Source organism: Cyprinus carpio, unplaced genomic scaffold, assembly GCF_018340385.1.
Source record: "Cyprinus carpio isolate SPL01 unplaced genomic scaffold, ASM1834038v1 S000006465, whole genome shotgun sequence".
Taxonomy (NCBI): domain Eukaryota; kingdom Metazoa; phylum Chordata; class Actinopteri; order Cypriniformes; family Cyprinidae; genus Cyprinus; species Cyprinus carpio.
The window spans coordinates 182,999-201,644 of record NW_024879144.1 but is presented as its reverse complement, the minus strand read 5'-3'; the positions used below and the strand labels follow the sequence as shown (position 1 = coordinate 201,644).

The 18,646-nt window shown below is 39.8% G+C and overlaps 1 protein-coding gene across 4 annotated transcripts in view; it reads left to right on the top strand.

The window, feature by feature from the left end:
- Window positions 1–18,611, top strand: part of LOC109047632 (P2X purinoceptor 7-like) — a 28,133-nt gene extending 9,522 nt beyond the window's left edge. For 3 of the 4 annotated variants that reach the window (XM_042754158.1, XM_042754155.1, XM_042754156.1), the window contains exons 5-6: window positions 5,113–5,267; window positions 5,543–5,955. In XM_042754158.1, coding sequence (XP_042610092.1) covers window positions 5,113–5,267; window positions 5,543–5,705 — 318 coding nt within the window. In that variant the 3' untranslated portion in view covers window positions 5,706–5,955. Of the gene's footprint in view, window positions 1–5,112; window positions 5,268–5,542; window positions 5,956–18,477 lie in introns of those variants that run through there. The other variant, XM_042754159.1, reaches the window with a different exon arrangement.
- Window positions 18,612–18,646: the final 35 nt, after the last annotated feature.

Genomic DNA, 18,646 nt, shown 5'->3' with positions numbered 1-18,646 from the left:
GCATAAACCATGTGATTTTCATTAATAAAATAGCCTAGATACTAGATCGCTACATTATATTCCCCAACAACGAGGTGATTAAATTGCTGTTTTTGAAGTAATTGTTTGTACATATAGACGCACAGACGCAGCACGCAGGTACACACATCTGTCATCTCTCTCTGTCTCTCTCTCTCTCTCTCTCTCTCTCTCTCTCTCTCTCTCTCTCTCTCTCTCTCTCTCGATAATTAATTGAAATACATGCTATGATTAATTCAAATAAATGTGGTCTTACCGCACTTTCATCTCTGTGTATGATTTGAAGCGGGTAGAATGATAGCGCTAACGTGCCGTAACTGACGAAAATAAATAATTTTTACTCATTCAGTCAAATATTGTTCTGCAAAGAGCAATACTAGTTTTAACATGTCTATAACTTGTCAAATGACCTTGGAATAAGCGGGATGATCAACGGCTACCCATGCATTCACCTCCGCTTCGTGTCGGGCGGTTCTTTGACTTCACATCATGCATTTAAAATCCTTCAGGATTTCCCATACATTGATTTATTTGTGGCGACCCGGCACATTATCAAAACTGACCGCCACAAATAGATTTTCCAAAAGGCTTTGACTTCGTTGAATAAACATGAGCACTGCATGTTTCAAAATCGAAATCCGATGCCGGTGTTTTTATATCTCTGTATTTCTGAAGGAAACCGACTGTCTTCAGAAAATTTTGGATGTCATTTTTATTTTATCTTGCATGTAATGTCTGATAAAGCAGCATTTGTGAGAGAAGCTTTGTGTACAGCCATTACCGGGGAAACCTCGATCTCTACTACTCCAACAGTGCCTCCTGCATATATCTGCCACCACAAATAGAGTGCAAGTCTGTGGGAAACACTGTCCTTTAATGCACAGCTAGCCATTGATTATCCCTTACACACACACATTATATATATATATATATATGTATATATTATGCCATATATATACACACACATTATATATATATATATATATATACTACTATTTTTTTTTTAACACGTCATGCTTAAAAGATTCAGATCATCAAACAAATTTTAATATTACACAAAGATAATGCAACTAAATACAAAATGCAGTTTTTAAATTATGATTTCATTTATTAAGAGAAAAAAGCTGTTCCAAACCTGCCTGGCCCTACGTGAAAAATGTATTGCCCACTCCTGTTAAATCATCAACTGTGATTAACCACATTTTTTTAGAAAGCTGAGTTAAAGTTCACCAGCCACACCCAGACCTGATTATTGCCAGACCTGTTGAATCAAGAAATAGAACCTGTCTGATAAAGTGAAGCATGCGTAAAGAGCAACACATCATGCCACGATCTAAAGAGATTCAGAACTACCATATTCTGCTATAAGTTTGATTGCATAATTTCTGTTAATAGTGTTAATCGTCTGTTTGTTTACGTCTTTTATTGATTTTTCCGAAAACATTTCTGCCGTATGCACATAAACTGACAATCATCACTGATAAGCTACTACTAAATATTGTAGAAACTTAATTTTCTGTAAAGTTGCTTTGCAATGATCTGTATCGTAAAAAGCACTATACAAATAAACTTGAATTGAACAGATAAGATGTATCAATCTGGAAAGGGTTATAAAGCCATTTCTAAGGCTTTGGGAATCCAGCGAACCACAGCGAGAGCCATTATCCACAAATAGAGAAAACTTGGAACAGTGGTGAACCTTCCCAGTAGTGACCGGTCTACCAAAATTACTCCAAGAGCCCAACAACGACTCATCCAAGAGATCATAGAAGAACCCAGAACAACATCTAAAGAACTGCAGGCCTCACTCGCCTCAATTAAGGTCAGTGTTCATGATTCAATAAGAAAGAGTCTGGGCCTAAAACGGCATCCATGGGAAAGTTCCAAGGCAAAAGCCTTTGCTGACCAAAAAAACAAAGGCTCGTCTCACATTTGCCAAAAATATCTTGATTATCCCCAAGATTTTGGGCAAATATTTTGTGGACTAATGCGACAAAAGTTGAACTTTTTGGAAGTTGTGTGTCCCGTTACATCTGGTGTAAAACCAACACAGCATTTCATAAAAAGAACATCATACCAACAGTCAAACGTGGTGGTAGTGTGATGGTCTGGGGCTGTTTTGCAGCTTCAGGACCTGGACGACTTGCCATAATTGATGGAAGCATGAATTCTGCTCTCTATCAGAAAATCCTGAAGGAGAATGTCCGGCCGTCAGTATGTGACCTCAAGCTCAAGCGCACTTGGGTTATGCAGCAGGACAGTGATCCCAAATACCACCAGCAAGTCCACCTCTGAATGGCTCAAGAAAAAGAAAAAATTAAGGTCTTGGAGTGGCCAAGTCAAAGTCTGGACTTAAATCCGATTGAGATGCTGTGGCATGACCTTAAACAGTCCATTCATGCTCAAAAATCCTCCAATGTGGCTGAATTAAAACAATTCTGCAAAGAAGATTGGGCCAAAATTCCTCCACAGCGATGTGAAAGACATATTGCCAGTTATCACAAACGCTTGATTGCAGTTGTTGCTGCAAAGTGTGGCACAACCAGTTATTAGATTTAGGGGGTAATTACTTTTTCACGTAGTGCCAAGCAGGTTTGGACAGCTTTTTCCCTTAATAAATGAAATCATTATTTTAAAACTGATTTTTGTATTTACTAATGTTATCTGTTTGCAACATTAAAATTAGTTTGATGATCTCAATCTTTTATTTATGATCACAATCTTTTAATTGTATTAAAAAAAAAAAAGGGAGGGGGCAAAAACCTTTTCACGGCAGTGTGTATGTGTGTGTGTGTTTGTTTTTGTGGTGACTCATGTTTATTCATGTATATTTATATATATATATATATATATATATATATATTCCAAACTTTTGGTCTGTACTGATGTATATGTATATATATATGTATATATATATATATATATATATATATATACATATATATAATATATTAGTGGTGGGCATAGAATGCGTTGCTTTTTTTTTTTTACGCACCCATGTTAACGGATTCCAGCGTTCACGCGGTTGTGGTCCGTCAGTGCGTTCCAGGAGCGGTGTGTCTGCAGCAGTGCAGCGAGTACCGAGTCTATTTTTGCTGTGCTGCATGCGCTGAATTAAAATGACAGTGCATTGTTCGCGGTAAAAATTAACATGGATTGACACGGAAATACAGTAATTCCACAATAAATGTATACTAATTAAAGGCTTCTGTGTTATACACGCAACACATGGGTTTTTGGCTAAGTTTAAAACAAGAAAAAGAGCACCTTTAGATAAACGAGGCAACATACACTTTTATGGAAGCAGAAAAACAAAGTTAATTAAGAACCGTGCGATTGCTTGTAATAAAGATTTAAATGCAAAAGGCACGAGAGTCGACTGTTTCTGTCAGTGGTGCTTTAATTTTAAATATTTGCGATATCCCAACAAGAAAAGTAGGCTAATTGTTGTGTTTAAATGTTTTGCTGCTTGCTTGAGCAGCTTATTATACAAACCTAGAAGTCAAATGCATGAATAATATGTTGTTTATATTTATTAAGTTTAAACTAAATGTCTATGATTATGAAAGATTGTTACTGTTCTGTGATAAGAGTCACAATTATTTATTTTTTTGCATGGTTTGAAATATAGAATAATGAACAAATGTTGTGTTTGTGGACTAAACATCCGCGGATCAGTAGCGGACTGCAAACGCGTCCTGTGTGAAAGCACAATGAGTCCGTGCTGCTTCTGCACCACACATGTAACACACGGACTGCATACGCACTGCAGACGGAGGATGTGTGAAACAGGCGTGAGTCTTGTCGAGGTTTTTTTTGGGAAGCGTGGTGATTTCACAGTAGGCATACACACAGGTTCAAAGACTCGTTTCTCGCCCCCTACAGTGCAATTCGTCTAGGTATACATCCGCGCTAAACTATCACGGTGAAAGTCATCATAGCTTGTGTAGTATAGACCCAGCTCCCAACCCAACTTTGAGAATAGATTAACGGCGATATTTTTTTTATCGCCCGATAAGAGTCTCACGTTAACGCAGCACGTTAACGCCGATAACGGCCCACCACTATATATATATATATATATATATATATATATATATATATATATATATATATATATATGTATGTATATATGTATGTGTGTGTGTGTCAAATGATTAATCACAGCCAAAATGAAAGTTTTTGTTTACACAGTGTTTTGTACTGTATATATTTATTATGTATACAAATATACAACACATATAGTATATATATATATTGAAAATATTTACACGAATATACTCATATGAATATAATTTTTATATATATATATATTATAGTTATATAAAAATTATATATTTTTCTTAAATGTATACATGCATGTGTATTTATTCATTATAAATATATACAGTACACAAACATGTATTATGTAAACAAACTTACTTTGGATGCGATATATATATATATATATATATATATATATTTTTATATATATATATATATATATATAGATATATATATATATATATATATATCTCAATACACGTGTCTGTGTGTGTATTTATATTTCGATCATGACAACTCTGAAGATTTTAGCATGGTGATGGATATGACAGTGTCAGTGTATTTGGTCTTGGTGGAATAGATCTGCTGCGCTGCTGCTGTTGGTAATTGCCGTAGTTGTAGATTATTGATGCTGCAGCAAGCAAATACAGGAACTTGCTACTGTCAATGCATACGGCGATACAGTGGCGTGAGTATTTAAGACATACCACTGCTGCACAAATAGCATATAAAATAACCCACAGTAGATCTATACAGGTGGAGCTGGGGAAGGTGGAGTGTTTAAGAGGAACTCTGAGGCGCACTGAAAATGCTCAAGTGAATGCTAATCAGCCATTTAAGTATAAAGTAGCAAGCTCATTTGCTGCGTATGCAACATGAACCAATCAGCTTGTGCCAAGTCGTTTAACACTGTGAATATAATCAATTACGTTAATACCCATCAGCCTGCTCCATCTAGAGTTACATGACTGAACTATACATATATATATGTATGTATGTATGTATGTATGTATTTATAATAAATAGAAGTGTATTGCTCTTGTGTTTTAGATTGTTCGAAGGATTAACCAGGTACCGGACACACTTACCTGCATAACCCATCACCCAGGCTTTGAACCGGTTTGCCTAAATGTGTATTCACTACAGAATGCACTTAATGTTTACAAAGCTGATTATGGCCCCTTGAGACTCAGAGGAATAGAAAAGTAAGATTTATATTATGTCACATAAGTCTATGTAAATATTTTGTGTTCAATACAATAGCAATTTTGTAAAGCAGTCAGGTCATTACAATTAAATTAAAGTAAATAACACACAGTAGTATGTTTCAATGAAAACACTGTATTTAAGACAAAAACAGCTGTAATGTTTTGTATGTCTTTATTACAAATCAACAAAACAAATATTAGAACATTTGTCATCAATTAACAATAATAGCAGATAACAAAGCAAATGACTTTGTCATTGTCTTTAACATTAGGCGTTACAGGCACTTGGCGCACAGGAGTTTTGTGAGCTGGTGCTGGGGCTATTTGAGCAGGACGATCAGAGTGGACATCCCGTCTTGTGTTGTCCTGCGTGTATGCCGAGAGTTTCCTGATGCTGCAGGCAGCTGTTCTGGATTCAGACCTCCCCTTGACTGAACAGCAATACATGCCTCGTGATGGCTTCATCCATGGAGGGTCTGTCATACTGGACTGAGAGTGATTTTGTGAATCTCCTCCATGTAGGGAAGAGGGTCTGGGATCACTTTTCCGAAAAGGAAGGTCATCAGATTAAAGACATTGCCTGTAAAGATATAACTGCACAAGTGGCATTACAATTAATCACATTTACAGTTTAGATTTTTTAGTTACTTAATTGTGAACATCAATAAATTTGTTTAACTTACAATATGTTGCCTGTGACTTTAATGGCCGTGTGGAGTATTCTGCCTTTTTGGCTTTGGGAAACAAAAACCAAGACATTGGCATTCCAGTTGTTTTATCCCGAGGACGATTGGAGTTCTTGTTGAAATGCATACCTGCCAAATACAGTTTGGAGAAAAAAAAAATAAAAAATTACATCAGCCAATTCAATTGAAGTTTATTTGTATAGCGCTTTTTACAATACAAATCGTTGCAAAGCAACTTTACAGAAAATTAAGTTTCTACAATATTTAGTAATAGCTTATCAGTGGTGACGGTCAGTTTATGTGTATACGGCAGAAATGTATGGAAAAATCAATCAAAGACGTAAACAAACAGACGATGAACACTATTAACAGCAATTATTATATGATGCAGTCCAACTTATAGCAAAATTTGGTAGTTCTGTATGTTTTTTTTCAGGGTGGGCATCATCTGAGGTCCTCTGAGGGCTTGGCATCATTTCTTCTCAGGTGTTCTGGATCAAAACTGGAGCTTGTGTACTAGTTACCACGGGATGTCAATCCAGTGGCAAAAATGAGAAACAAATAGAGACATAATTAGCGTAGCTGCTGTTCCAAGTAAAATTAATTGGTTTAACCCAAGCTAAAGAATAATAATGCACATTTGATCAGATATAACTGCAGTCCAAAATTATGAGATGCATTATTTGAATGCTTGGCCAAAGAGGTGTGTTTTTAATCTAGATTTAAACAGAGAGAGTGTGTCTGAACCCCGAACATTATCAGGAAGGCTATTCCAGAGTTTGGGAGCCAAATGCGAAAAAGCTCTACCTTCTTTAGTGGACTTTGCTATCCTAGGTACTATCAAAAGTCCAGCGTTTTGTGACCTTAGGGAGCGTGATGGGTTGTAGCGTGGTAGAAGACTAGTTAGGTACGCAGGAGCTTAGCCATTAAGGGCCTTATAAGTAAGTAATAATATTTTGTAACTGATACGGAACTTTATAGGTAGCCAGTGCAAAGACTGTAGTATTGGGTTAATATGATCATATTTTCTTGACCTGGTAAGGCCACTGCGTTTTGGACTACCTGTAGTTGTTTATTGAAGATGCAGGACAACCACCAAGCAGTGCATTACGGTAGTCCAGTCTAGAGGTCATGAATGCATGAACTAGCTTTTCTGCATCAGAAACAGGTAACATGTTCTGTAGCTTGGCAATGTTTCTAAGATGGAAGAATGCTGTTTTTGTAACATGGGAAATATGATTTTCAAAAGACAAGTTACTGTCTAATATAACACCCAGATTTTTGACTGTAGAGGAAGAATCCAATATGGCGGCGTGTCCACATGCAGCGGCTTCTCTCTGTCCTGACAGGACGGTGTTTTCGTGTTTTTTGTCTTGTGAGTTGCAGTGTTTTACCTGTCTTTAAGCACGCATACAGTTGTGAGTTTCTACTGGATGTCGGCAGAGCCGCATTTTTAGAGTTAAACTCTGCGCACGTGGAACAGCTGTGGGCCCTCAGTCTGCTCCGGAGGCCTACATCATCACCGACCCCCACTGCTGCATCTCACCCACAGCGGAGGCGCCACAAGCGGCGTGAGAGGAAGCAGAAGAGGGGTACTCCAGGAGGATAGCCCATCAATTCAGCGGCAGCAGAGACACTCAGAGCCTGTGGCAGGGGATACAAACCATTACGGAATACAAGCCCCCACAGCGGACCTGTGACAGCAACATCTCTCTGCTGAACGAGCTGAACACCTTCTTTGCTCGCTTTGAGAAACAAAACAGCTCCACTGCACAGAAGACTCCACCTCCTCCCAGTGACCAGGTGATGACGCTGACCCCCGACAGCGTGAGGAGATCCTTCAGCAGGATCAATGCACACAAAGCTCCACGACCTGACAACATATCCTGGGCGTGTACTGAGAGACTGTGCAACAGAACTCACTGATGTCTTCACTGACATTTTCAACATCTCACTTAGTCAGGCTGTTGTTCCCACATGTTTCAAAACTACCACCATCATTCCAGTCCCAAAGAAGCCATCTCCATCATGCTTCAATGACTACCGTCCTGTTGCACTTACTCCCATCCTCATGAAGTGCTTTGAACGGCTAGTCATGCACCACATCAAGTCTGCCCTCCCCCACTCCCTGGACCCATTCCAGTTTGCATATCGGTCCAACCGGTCGACCGATGATGCCATCGCCACTGCCCTCCACTCAGCACTCACACATCTAGAGAAAAAGGAACCTGTGTTCTATTTTTTTATTTTTTATTTATGTAATTATATAGAGCATATATAACCAGCAGTGAAATGTGAGTCAGGTCCGCTCCATGGACAGTGCAATTATTACAGAATACAAAACAGATGAAAATATACATAAATATAGCTATGAAAGAATGAAATAAAAGTAAACAATAAAAATATAAGAATAAAATATAAGATATATAAAAAGATGTATACTGTAGAATTAAATATATAGTGGAAAATAATGTGCATGAAAGTAAACTGTAGTCTTAAATATTAAGATACACAGGGATGTACAAGAGGCAATGTGCAAACAGGTTGACACTTTCAGTATGTCAATGTTATGTAGTGAATGATGAATATCTTACTGATAAAGTGAATATTAAGTGGAGGCATGAAGATGTTAAGAGGCTGGTTTTGAGTTTAAGGAGTCTGATGGCCTGGGGGAAGAAACTCCTCCTAAGTCTCTCAGTTTTTGACATCAGGCTACGGAAGCGCTTACCAGATGGCAGCAAAGTGAAAAAGATGGTTACTGGGGTGAATGGAGTCCTTGATGATTTTAACAGCTCTGCTTTTGCAGTGTTTGAGGTAGATGTCCTGCAGAGAGGGGAGAGCAGACCCTGAGATGCGCTCAGCTAAGCACACAACTCTCTGCAGGGCTTTGCAGTCTTGACTTGAGCTGTTCCCATACCACACTGATATACACTGAGTCAATACGCTTTCTATGGCCCCTGAATAGAAAGTTTTCAGGGTTGCAGGTGAAACCCTGAATTTTCTCAGCTGTCTCAGATGGTACAGTCTTTGCCTGGCTTTATTAACTTGTGTTTGAATGTGGGTAGTCCCAAGTCAGGTTCTCGGAGATCTTTACACCGAGGTATTTGAAGCTGCTCACCCTCTCCACAGGGGTCCCGCTGATCATAAGAGGAGTATAGGGCAGCTGCTGTCTCTTCCTGAAGTCAACAATCATCTCTTTAGTTTTGCTCTCATTCAGAGAGAGACAATTGTCCTGGCACCATGATGTTAATTTCTCTACCTCATCCAAGTATGCGGTCTCATTATTGTTGTGAATGAGGCTAGGGCTGCACGATAAGGGCCAAAATGATAATCACGATTATTTTGATCAATATTGAGATCACGATTAATTAGCACGATTATTTGTTGATTTTAACCAAAACAATTTTTTATTGTCACACAAGCTAATTACATTTACTGCCTTCACATCCATATTGTGCAACATTCCTGATAATGTACAGATATGTGCATCAAAATAAAATAGGTCCTCTTATTCACCAAAATTCAGTGAATCTCCTTAAAGAATAAATAAAAATAAATTAAAACAATAAAGAAAATGTAGCAAAACTTCAACAGGGCACTATTTTACATTTTACAATGTGTAAATATATTTTAGGAAGCAAAATATAAACTTAAGTTGTACCTGCATAATGGATGTGAATAAAACTAAAATTAAAATATACAATCAATAAGAAACAAATATTCCATAACAGAATGTAACCAAATAAGAACATTTCAAGGCAGAAGAACTATGCCGAAAAGAGTACTGTAGTTTACAGGTTTTTGGAAAGAAACACTAGCCTGTCAACATTTTCTGGCTTGAGGGATGAGCGAAGGCAGGAACTTGTAGCCGGGATGCACAAGTATTTCTTTGCCAGTTTTGAGAGACGTGGGAAGAGTCTCTGATGTTCCCTCCACCAGTCTAGCGGGTCCTCCTCACTGTCTAGGTTACCTGATTGTAGGTACGACTGTAGCTCAGAAGATATAGCTTGTTGTTCTTGGAGAGGACTGAGTCTTTGTGTGGCTGCCGCTGCTCCCTCAGCAGTCTTGAAGAAACTCCCCAAGGTCTTTTTCTTTTTTGTAGTGGGTGCATCCTCAGCAGTCTTTCCATGGGGATCACTTGTTGGGCCCATCTCCTTGAAGAGTAAATAAGATATGATTAATAAATAGCCCTAATAATCTAAACATATTCAACACTCATTTCCAGACATTACATTAAGCCACTGGATTTCATATCATTTTAATCCACTTAAAAGCATTAATTTATCATATATTCTGCAATTATATACATTTACTTACAGCCATGGCTGCAGGTGCAGTCCTCGCCATTTCAGAAGTTAGTCTGGCATGAATTGGTGCAACATTGTCCTCACTGACGTAGCTGAGCTTGAACCGTGGATCTAGCGCAGAAGCCATATCAAGCAGTTCTTGTGTCAGAGGGTCATTGTATTTTTCATCCAGATAGCTCAGGATTTTTGTCTTGATGGTGCAGGTTAGGTCTGTCTCATCATTGTTCACTTTCAAGATGAAGGATCTGAAAAGGTGGAGGACTGGCTTCACAAAGGAAACGCTGACATACTTCTCACTGGAAAGCGCATCAGTAAATTCCAATAGAGGGCTGAGGGATTTGTTTATGGCCTCAAGGACATCTGTGTCCTGCCAGGTAGGGATGAGGTGTCTGGCTTTTCTGTCATCGGACAAGACCTGAGAAATCGCCCTCTGCTGCTCCAGGACTCGTGCAATCATTGCTTGCCTTGATCCCCACCTTGTGGGACACTCAGTCTTCAGTGTATGCTCTGGAAGCTTCAGTTCTCTTTGTGCCTCCGTCAGCAGCTGCTTTTTACGTCGCCAGCTGTAAGAGAAACTGCTTACCAGCTTTTTGCAGAGACCCACTGCTCGATCAATCCGAGGATCTCTCATTGCATTCTCTAAAAAAGAACATGAACAAGTCAAATCATATGTAAAATTAAACCACAGATTTGATTAACAACCCGAATCATATTGTTCAAGATTAAAGTTAGTTAAATCTTATGTCAGACAACATGAGTAAAACTGTTTGGTTTTGGTTTCTTAACACTAGCAGAAATAACAGTTGTTGTTATATTAAGCTACTATTGTTATTATCAGTAACATATTCACACACATTAGCAAAATAAGTACTGATCAACTCCAATTAATAATCACAAATAGCATATTATTTCAATTAATTATATATATATTTAATTAATATACAATTATTGTAATATTTTTCTTTAATATATATTTTTTTTACTTAATATACAATTCTTTAAATATTTTTTTAATATAACTTTTACTCACCTATTGCTAGATGGAGTCTGTGGCCAAAGCACTGAAGCCTAGTCCAATTATTTAGAGAAGCTGCCTTCACCACATTACCTCCGTTGTCTATTGTAATGCAGACAAGCCGATCCTCCTGCAAGCTCCAAGAGGCCATCACCTCCCTCAGGCCCTGGGCAATTGACTCTCCCGTGTGATCTTGCGGGAAAAAAGATGTTTGCAAGCATCGACTCTGCATTGCAAAATCCTCATCGATGTAATGAATTGTCAAACTCATGTACGGATCCATTGTCCTGCTTGACCACAGATCCGTTGTAGTTGCAAAGTACTTTATATTGGCAAGATCACGCTCTATTCCCCCTTGCGTTTTCTGTACATCGCAGGTAGTGCCACCTTTGAAAAATAATTACGCGAGGGGATCACGTATCGTTTATCCAGAGTGTTGACCAAGATTTTGAAGCCTTCGTTTGTCACCGTGTTTATTGAGCACATGTCTTTAGCCAAATGAAATGTGACTGCATTCGTTATTTCACTGTGTCTTTGGGAGGTGGATGGGTATGGTGATGCGCTAAAGAGGCTCGCTTCGATGGATGTCTGAGTTGATGTTGTGGGATGATTAGTCTTTGCAACGCATTTCTTGGCCCTCATACATTCATCGTATTGAACTTTATGGTGTTTTTTTAAGTGGTTAAAGAGGTTTGTTGTGTTGCTTTGTGGTGCCAAAACAACTTTATGGCACTCTTTGCATATGACTTGTTCTTGTTTTGTGTCACTTGCCTGAAACCCAAAATGTTTCCACACAATGGATGACGATCCGATTCTCGGGACAAGCCCCTCGGCCGCTCCCTCTGCTACGTTAGACATTTTTTCTTTGTTAAGATAGATTATAGCCTGCTATCTGTTGTGGTATTTTCCTCACGCTACTCTGTCTTCTGTCTGTGACTGTCTACATCTGGAAACTGACTGAGCTGCTGCGCGGTGCAGGGAACAACTCTGATTGGTGCATGGACGCACGTGATCAGACAGCGGCTTTACAGCGGGCTAGACTGGCTTTAAAAAAAAAAAAAAAAAACCTTTAATACAAAGCGTGAATGAATGACACATTTTAAAGATCGCTCAATCACGCGAATTTGATCGTGGGAAGCCAAAATCGTGATCGTGATTAAAATTCGATTAATTGTGCAGCCCTAAATGAGGAAAAGAACCACAGTATCATCAGCAAATTTGATAATAGATGTGGAGCTGTGGAAAGACACGCAGTCATGTGTGTAGAGAGAGTAGAGCAGGGGACTCAGGACACAGCCTTGTGGGGCTCCTACATTCAGGGTGATGGAGCTGGAGATGAACTGGCCTACTTTCACCACTTGAGGTCTGCCGGTGAGGAAATCAAGAATCCAGTTGCAGATTGAAGAATTCAGGCCGAGGTCCATGAGTTTAGAAGCTAGCTTGATGGGGACTATAGTATTGAAAGCTGAGCTATAGTCGATAAATAGCAGTCTTACATAGTTCCTGTTATTGCTGTCAATGTGTGTGAGAGAAGAGTGCAGGATGTGAGAGATGGCATCATCAGTGGATCTGTTGGGGCTATAAGCAAACTGAAGAGGGTCCAAAGTATCCGGGATGGAGGAGCAAATTAAGTTTTTAACCAGTCCCTCGAAGACCTTCATGACTATTGATGTGAGGGCAACTGGACGATAGTGATTCAGACAAGAGGGGTTCTTGTTCTTAGGCACAGGGATGATGACAGATTTTTTGAAGGAGGAGGGAACCACCGATGTAGCAAGAGACTCATTAAAAATGGATGTAAACAAACCAGCGAGTTGATCAGCGCAGGACCTCAGAACACGGCCAGAAATCCCATCAGGTCTGGCTGCTTTCCTGATGTTCACTTGCTTTAGAACCCTCCGAAACCTCGTCCTCCGACACGGTGATTACATGATTATCGCTGCTCTGACTGCCGCTTTCTGACGCGCTGATCGGCAGACTTGCGCTGCTTAGATTGCTTTCAAAGCGGCCGTAGAAAGAGTTTAGCTCGTCAGCCAGCGACGGATCTGCTCTCACCTCTGCAGAGGATTTATTTCCAAAGGCACAGATGTTTCTTAGTCCTTGCCACATGCGTCGGGAGTCATTGAGCTGGAAATGAGACTCTATTCGTTCCCTGTATCTGTGTTTGGTGGCTCTTACTGCGTGTCGGAGAGCATAGCACGATGCTTTGTACTCGCTCGTGTTTCCCGGCAAAATACCGGCGTTGTAAGCAGCAGTGCGTTTGTTTACTGCTGCACGGATTGTACTGTCCACCCAAGGTTTCTGATTAGAGAAGGTCCTTATAGTTATTGTATCCGTAGCTTGTTCGGCTAGCGTGTTTACAAAGCTTAATGCTACATCCGTGAACTCGCTGACGTCAGATGAACTTGCCCGGAAACATGTCCCAGTCTACGTCATCAAGAGCCGCCTGTAGCATGGCTTCTGAGTGGACGGACCAGCGCGTCACCACCCTCTGCACACCGGGGGTTCTTGAACGAGCCTTTGTTTATATTCCGGTGTAAGGGAAAATGGCGGCATGGTCCGATTTGCCGAAAGCCGGTAGTGAGCGAGCTTTGTAGGTATGCTTAAACTGAGTGTAGCAATGATCCAGTGTATTCGGTCCTCTGGTTGGACAGGATACATGTTGATAAAAATTAGGCATAACCTGCCTGAGGTTGGCTTTGTTAAAGTCCCCAGCGATGATAACAGCAGTGTCAGGATGTTTGTTGATGTTGCGCGCTGAGCGCATCGTGAAGCTCGGACAAAGCCAAACCGGTGTCAGCTTGTGGTGGGATGTAGACAGCAGTAACGATGATTGATGAAAACTCACGGGGCAGATAGAATGGGCGGCAAATAATAGATAAATGTTCCAGATGAGGCAAGCAAGAGCGCGACAGAGTGGAGATATTCCTGGGGTCACACCATTTCTTGTTAATCATGAAACACACTCCTCCACCTTTGGATTTACCGGCCTCGGCTGTCCTGTCCATCCGTAAAAACACAGAAGTTATCAGACGGCATTACAGCAACGTCTGGGCATGAGGGCATGAGCCATGTTTCAGACAAACAAAGGATGTTACAGTCCCTAATGTCCCGTTGGAAACTTATCCTGGCTCTAAGATCGTCCATCTTATTCTCCAGAGACTGGACATTGGCGAGCAGAATGCTCGGCAGAGGAGGACTGTGAGCTCTTTTTCTCAGTCTGTCGCGGACCCCAGCGCGTTTCCCGCGGTGTTTCTTGATCTGTCGCCTCGGGTGGTTATTCAGGTGGCCATTGTTCATCTTGGCGTTCCGGAGAATCTCAGATGGTCACGGTGGGTTGGAGGATAAAGTGTCCTGAAACAGGTTAGTGAAGCGGTATCCAATGTCCAAAAATGTTCCTTTGTCGTAAGTGATCAGTGCAGAGGTTATGTGTGTAAAAAGAGAAAGCAAAAGTAGGTAAAAAAGTAAATAAAAACACAATCTAAGCGGAGCGACCTGGACGGCGACCGAACTCGGCGGCGCCATCTTGGAAAGACCGCCATCTTGGAAAGACCGCTGTGCAACTGGCTGTTGGACTTTCTGACTGGAAGACCTCAGGCAGTACGTGTCGGCAGCAACACATCCAGCACCATCACACTGAACACTGGGGTCCCCCAAGGATGTGTGCTGAGCCCGCCTCCTCTTCACTCTGCTAACCCACGACTGCACACCGTCACACAACTCCAACCTCTTCATTAAGTTTGCGGATGACACGACTGTGGTGGGTCTCATTAGCAACAGAGATGAGACAAACTACAGGAGCGAGGTGAGCCACCTGGCTGGGTGGTGCAGTGATAACAATCTCTCTCTGAACGTGGAGAAGACGAAGGAGATTGTTGTTGACTTCAGGAGAGAAGATCATTGGTGTCTCTCTCCCCTCCCTCCAGGAAATTTACGGAATCCGTCTCACTCGCAAAGCCCTCTGCATCGCAGGTGATCCCACTCACCCGTCACACAGCTTCTTCAGTCTGCTGCCATCAGGGAGGAGACTGCGGAGTCTCCAGGCCAGGACCAGCAGACTGAAGGACAGCTTCATCCATCAGGCTGTCAGGAAGCTGAACTCGCTCCCGAACTTGCCCCCCCATCCCTCTTCTGCCCCAGGCACCGCTGAACTTTAATCAGACTGAATAAGCTTTTTTTTTTTAACTAAAAATCTTTTATCTGCACTGTTTGTTCACCGGTTTGCACTCTATCTTCCATGTGCCTTGCGCTGCTTTATTTAACTTTATTTCCTCTTTTTTTATTATATGTCTTTTTTACATTCCCTTATTGTATAGTTTTATCTTATATTTTATATTTGATCTAGATTTTTAGGCTCTACTGTTAGTGTTATCTGTATGCACCAGGGATCTGAGAGTAACGCAATTTCGATTCTCTGTATGTATGTATGTACTGTACATGTGGAAGAATTGACAATAAAGCAGACTTGATTTGACTTGACTTGAAGTAACAGTACATCCGTCTAGCTGCAAACTGTAGTCTACTAGATTCTGTGTAATGTTTTTTGGTCCAATAAGTAATATCTCTGTCTTATCTGAATTTAATAGGAGAAAATTATTGGTCATCCAATCTTTTACATTTTTAACACACTCTGTTAGCTTAGATAGTTTTGAAGTTTCATCTGGTCTCGTTGAGATATATAGTTGAGTATCATCAGCATAACAGTGGAAACTAATCCCGTATTTTATAATAATATTACCAAGGGGCAACATGTATATTGAAAATAGCAGAGGACCTAGGACAGATCCTTGTGGCACTCCATATTTTACTGGTGATAAATGAGATGACTCCCCATTTAAATAAACAAAGTGGTATTGATCGGACAGGTAGGATCTAAACCAGGGTTTCTCAAATCTTACCCTGGAGGGCCAATGCGCTACAGAGTTTAGCTTCAACCCTGATGAACATTACCTAACTGTGATTTTCTAATGACCCCGAAGACACTGATTAGCTTGCTCAGGTGTGTTTGATTAGGGTTAGAGCTAAACTCTGCAGGAAAGTGGATCTTGTGGGCCAGATTTGAGGATCCCTGATCTAAACCATCTTAAAGCCTGCCCTTGAATACTTGTATAGTTTTGTAATGGATCTATGAGTATGTCATGATCTATGGTGTCGAACACAGCACTAGGATCAAGTAAAACTAGCAATGTAGGGTAATAAAGACATCTTCATAGAGGTTAAAGTCATTAAATTACTTTCAAACACACCTGCACAACATTCCAAGGTAAGGATAAACCACATTTTTTGTGCAAATTGTAAAATCACACTGAAAAAAGCTTCCGAAGATGAAGTTTGAAAGTAAGGGCTGAGTTTCTTGACGTCTTTCAGCATTCTCTTGTTTGTAAGAAGCTTTTCAACAGTGTACAGTGCTTTGCCACATAACCACATACGATTACTATTAAATAAGAAATTTACTTTAAAACTTACTGTCTTCAAATGAAATTTGTAAAAAATAATTACATTCCAACAAAGTATGTAGTCTCTTAAAAAGGCCATAACATGAGAATAGTTAAGTTGTTTACTTTAAAACTTACTGTCTTCAAATGATTGTGCCCTGATGATCAAAGACCTCGAAGGAAACACTTTCCTCCCCCTCCAGTTCTAGATGAGCTCTTTTCTAGATGAGCTCTTTTTTTTAATGTTTCAGCAGATGTAGTGGTTCCAAACACCTACATTTTTACATGACACCTCTGCCTGTGTTCCTACGAAAAGAAGACAGACTTTTTTAAACCTGAAAATATTATTAAAATGACACTTCTAGAAAGCATTTTGTAACATGTACAGTCATGACCAAAAATTTTTTAACATGGCAGCAACATAACATAACAAAATACTTATGAATACTTTCACAAGGCACTGTATTACATATTATTGCTGTTTTGTTGGTTTTGATTGCTTCTATTGTTTTGTATTGCATTGCTTCCTAAACAATAAACTTGCCTTCATCAGCTTATTACAGAAACCAGGATCCAGCTCATAAAGTTTAAAATATAATGTGCATATACAATAGTAAATGGTCAAATACCAAATTTGCCCCCAAGTCATCGGTAGACCAGCGCTCATAGTAACAGCACACCATCAGCTCTCCATAAGAAACAGCTGGGTTCAGTCAGTGCTAGCTTCATGTATGCTCGTAAATCCAGCTCATCAGTTCTGTCCGACAGAAACAAGTTCTCCATTTAGTGTTCTGGTGATTCGAAAACTGCTAGAACCGGTTCTTGAATAAAGATCGGCTGTAGCAGTATGTGCAAGTCTGCTAAGCTGAGAACTGCTGCAACTTGAATACACAGTCGACAAAACTAAAAAGCTGAAGCATTTCTGCAGCATGTTTAATAGGTGTCTACTGATTAACACATAAACATTTACCTTGCACCAATAAAACTTTGGCAAACATTTACACCAACATTTATATCTAAATATTTAGAAATTAAACAAGCTGTTTCTGAAAATATATTGTTGATAAACAAATAAATGTTTAGTTTGATAGTTTTACAATCCTTTCATTGTGTTTCCTATCTTTAAAAAGATATTGATGCAACAGTAATTGTGTTTAATGTATTTCCAACATGTTTTCTTTTGTTACACTTTCTGATGTTCAACAAAACACTTAAGGAAAATGCTTTTTGTCCCTCTGAGTAATTTAACAGGCATGCTCTGTAAACATCAGCTCATCGGACCTCAGTATCGAAACCTGTTGAAAGAAACAGTTCTCGCTTCAGTGTACTGATGATTTGAGGAAATAACTAAAAGAAAATTGTGCTGACTCGAGACGTGAACCATTTTGAAACACCCATTACTACTGTTGACTGTATTCTTCTTGTTAAAATGCGGGTAACTGCTGTGTATTGATTGCCACTCTTATCTGGAGCAAATGTAAAACCGCCTGATCCCAATTTATGTTGGGACCCACGGGATCCCAATCCAGTACTCTACAGTGGGTTTTTAGAAGGGCTTTGATAACTGCCAGCTTGAAAGTATTTGGGAGATATTCTAAAGAAAGCAAATATTAACAATATTGACAAGAGGTTCTGAGATTAAATTCAAACACTAGATTCTATACCCACTAAACAACTAAAATGTAATGTTTTACTGTCTAAAAAGCTCTCATGTTTGGTGCCATTAAGCTAGTGTTAACTTGTTTTTGTTTCCTTTCACCTTAGATCTGATGTCGCTGAAAGAGGGGAGCCAAGAACTGATGTCATGGAAGAGAAGAATCAATATGAGAAACGTCATTATTTCATGACTGGGGAAAAATGTTGTATTTACTCGCCGACTCAAAAAACAGAAAGTAGAAACCTTGAAGTCCCAGGATGAGAGTTCACACTGGAG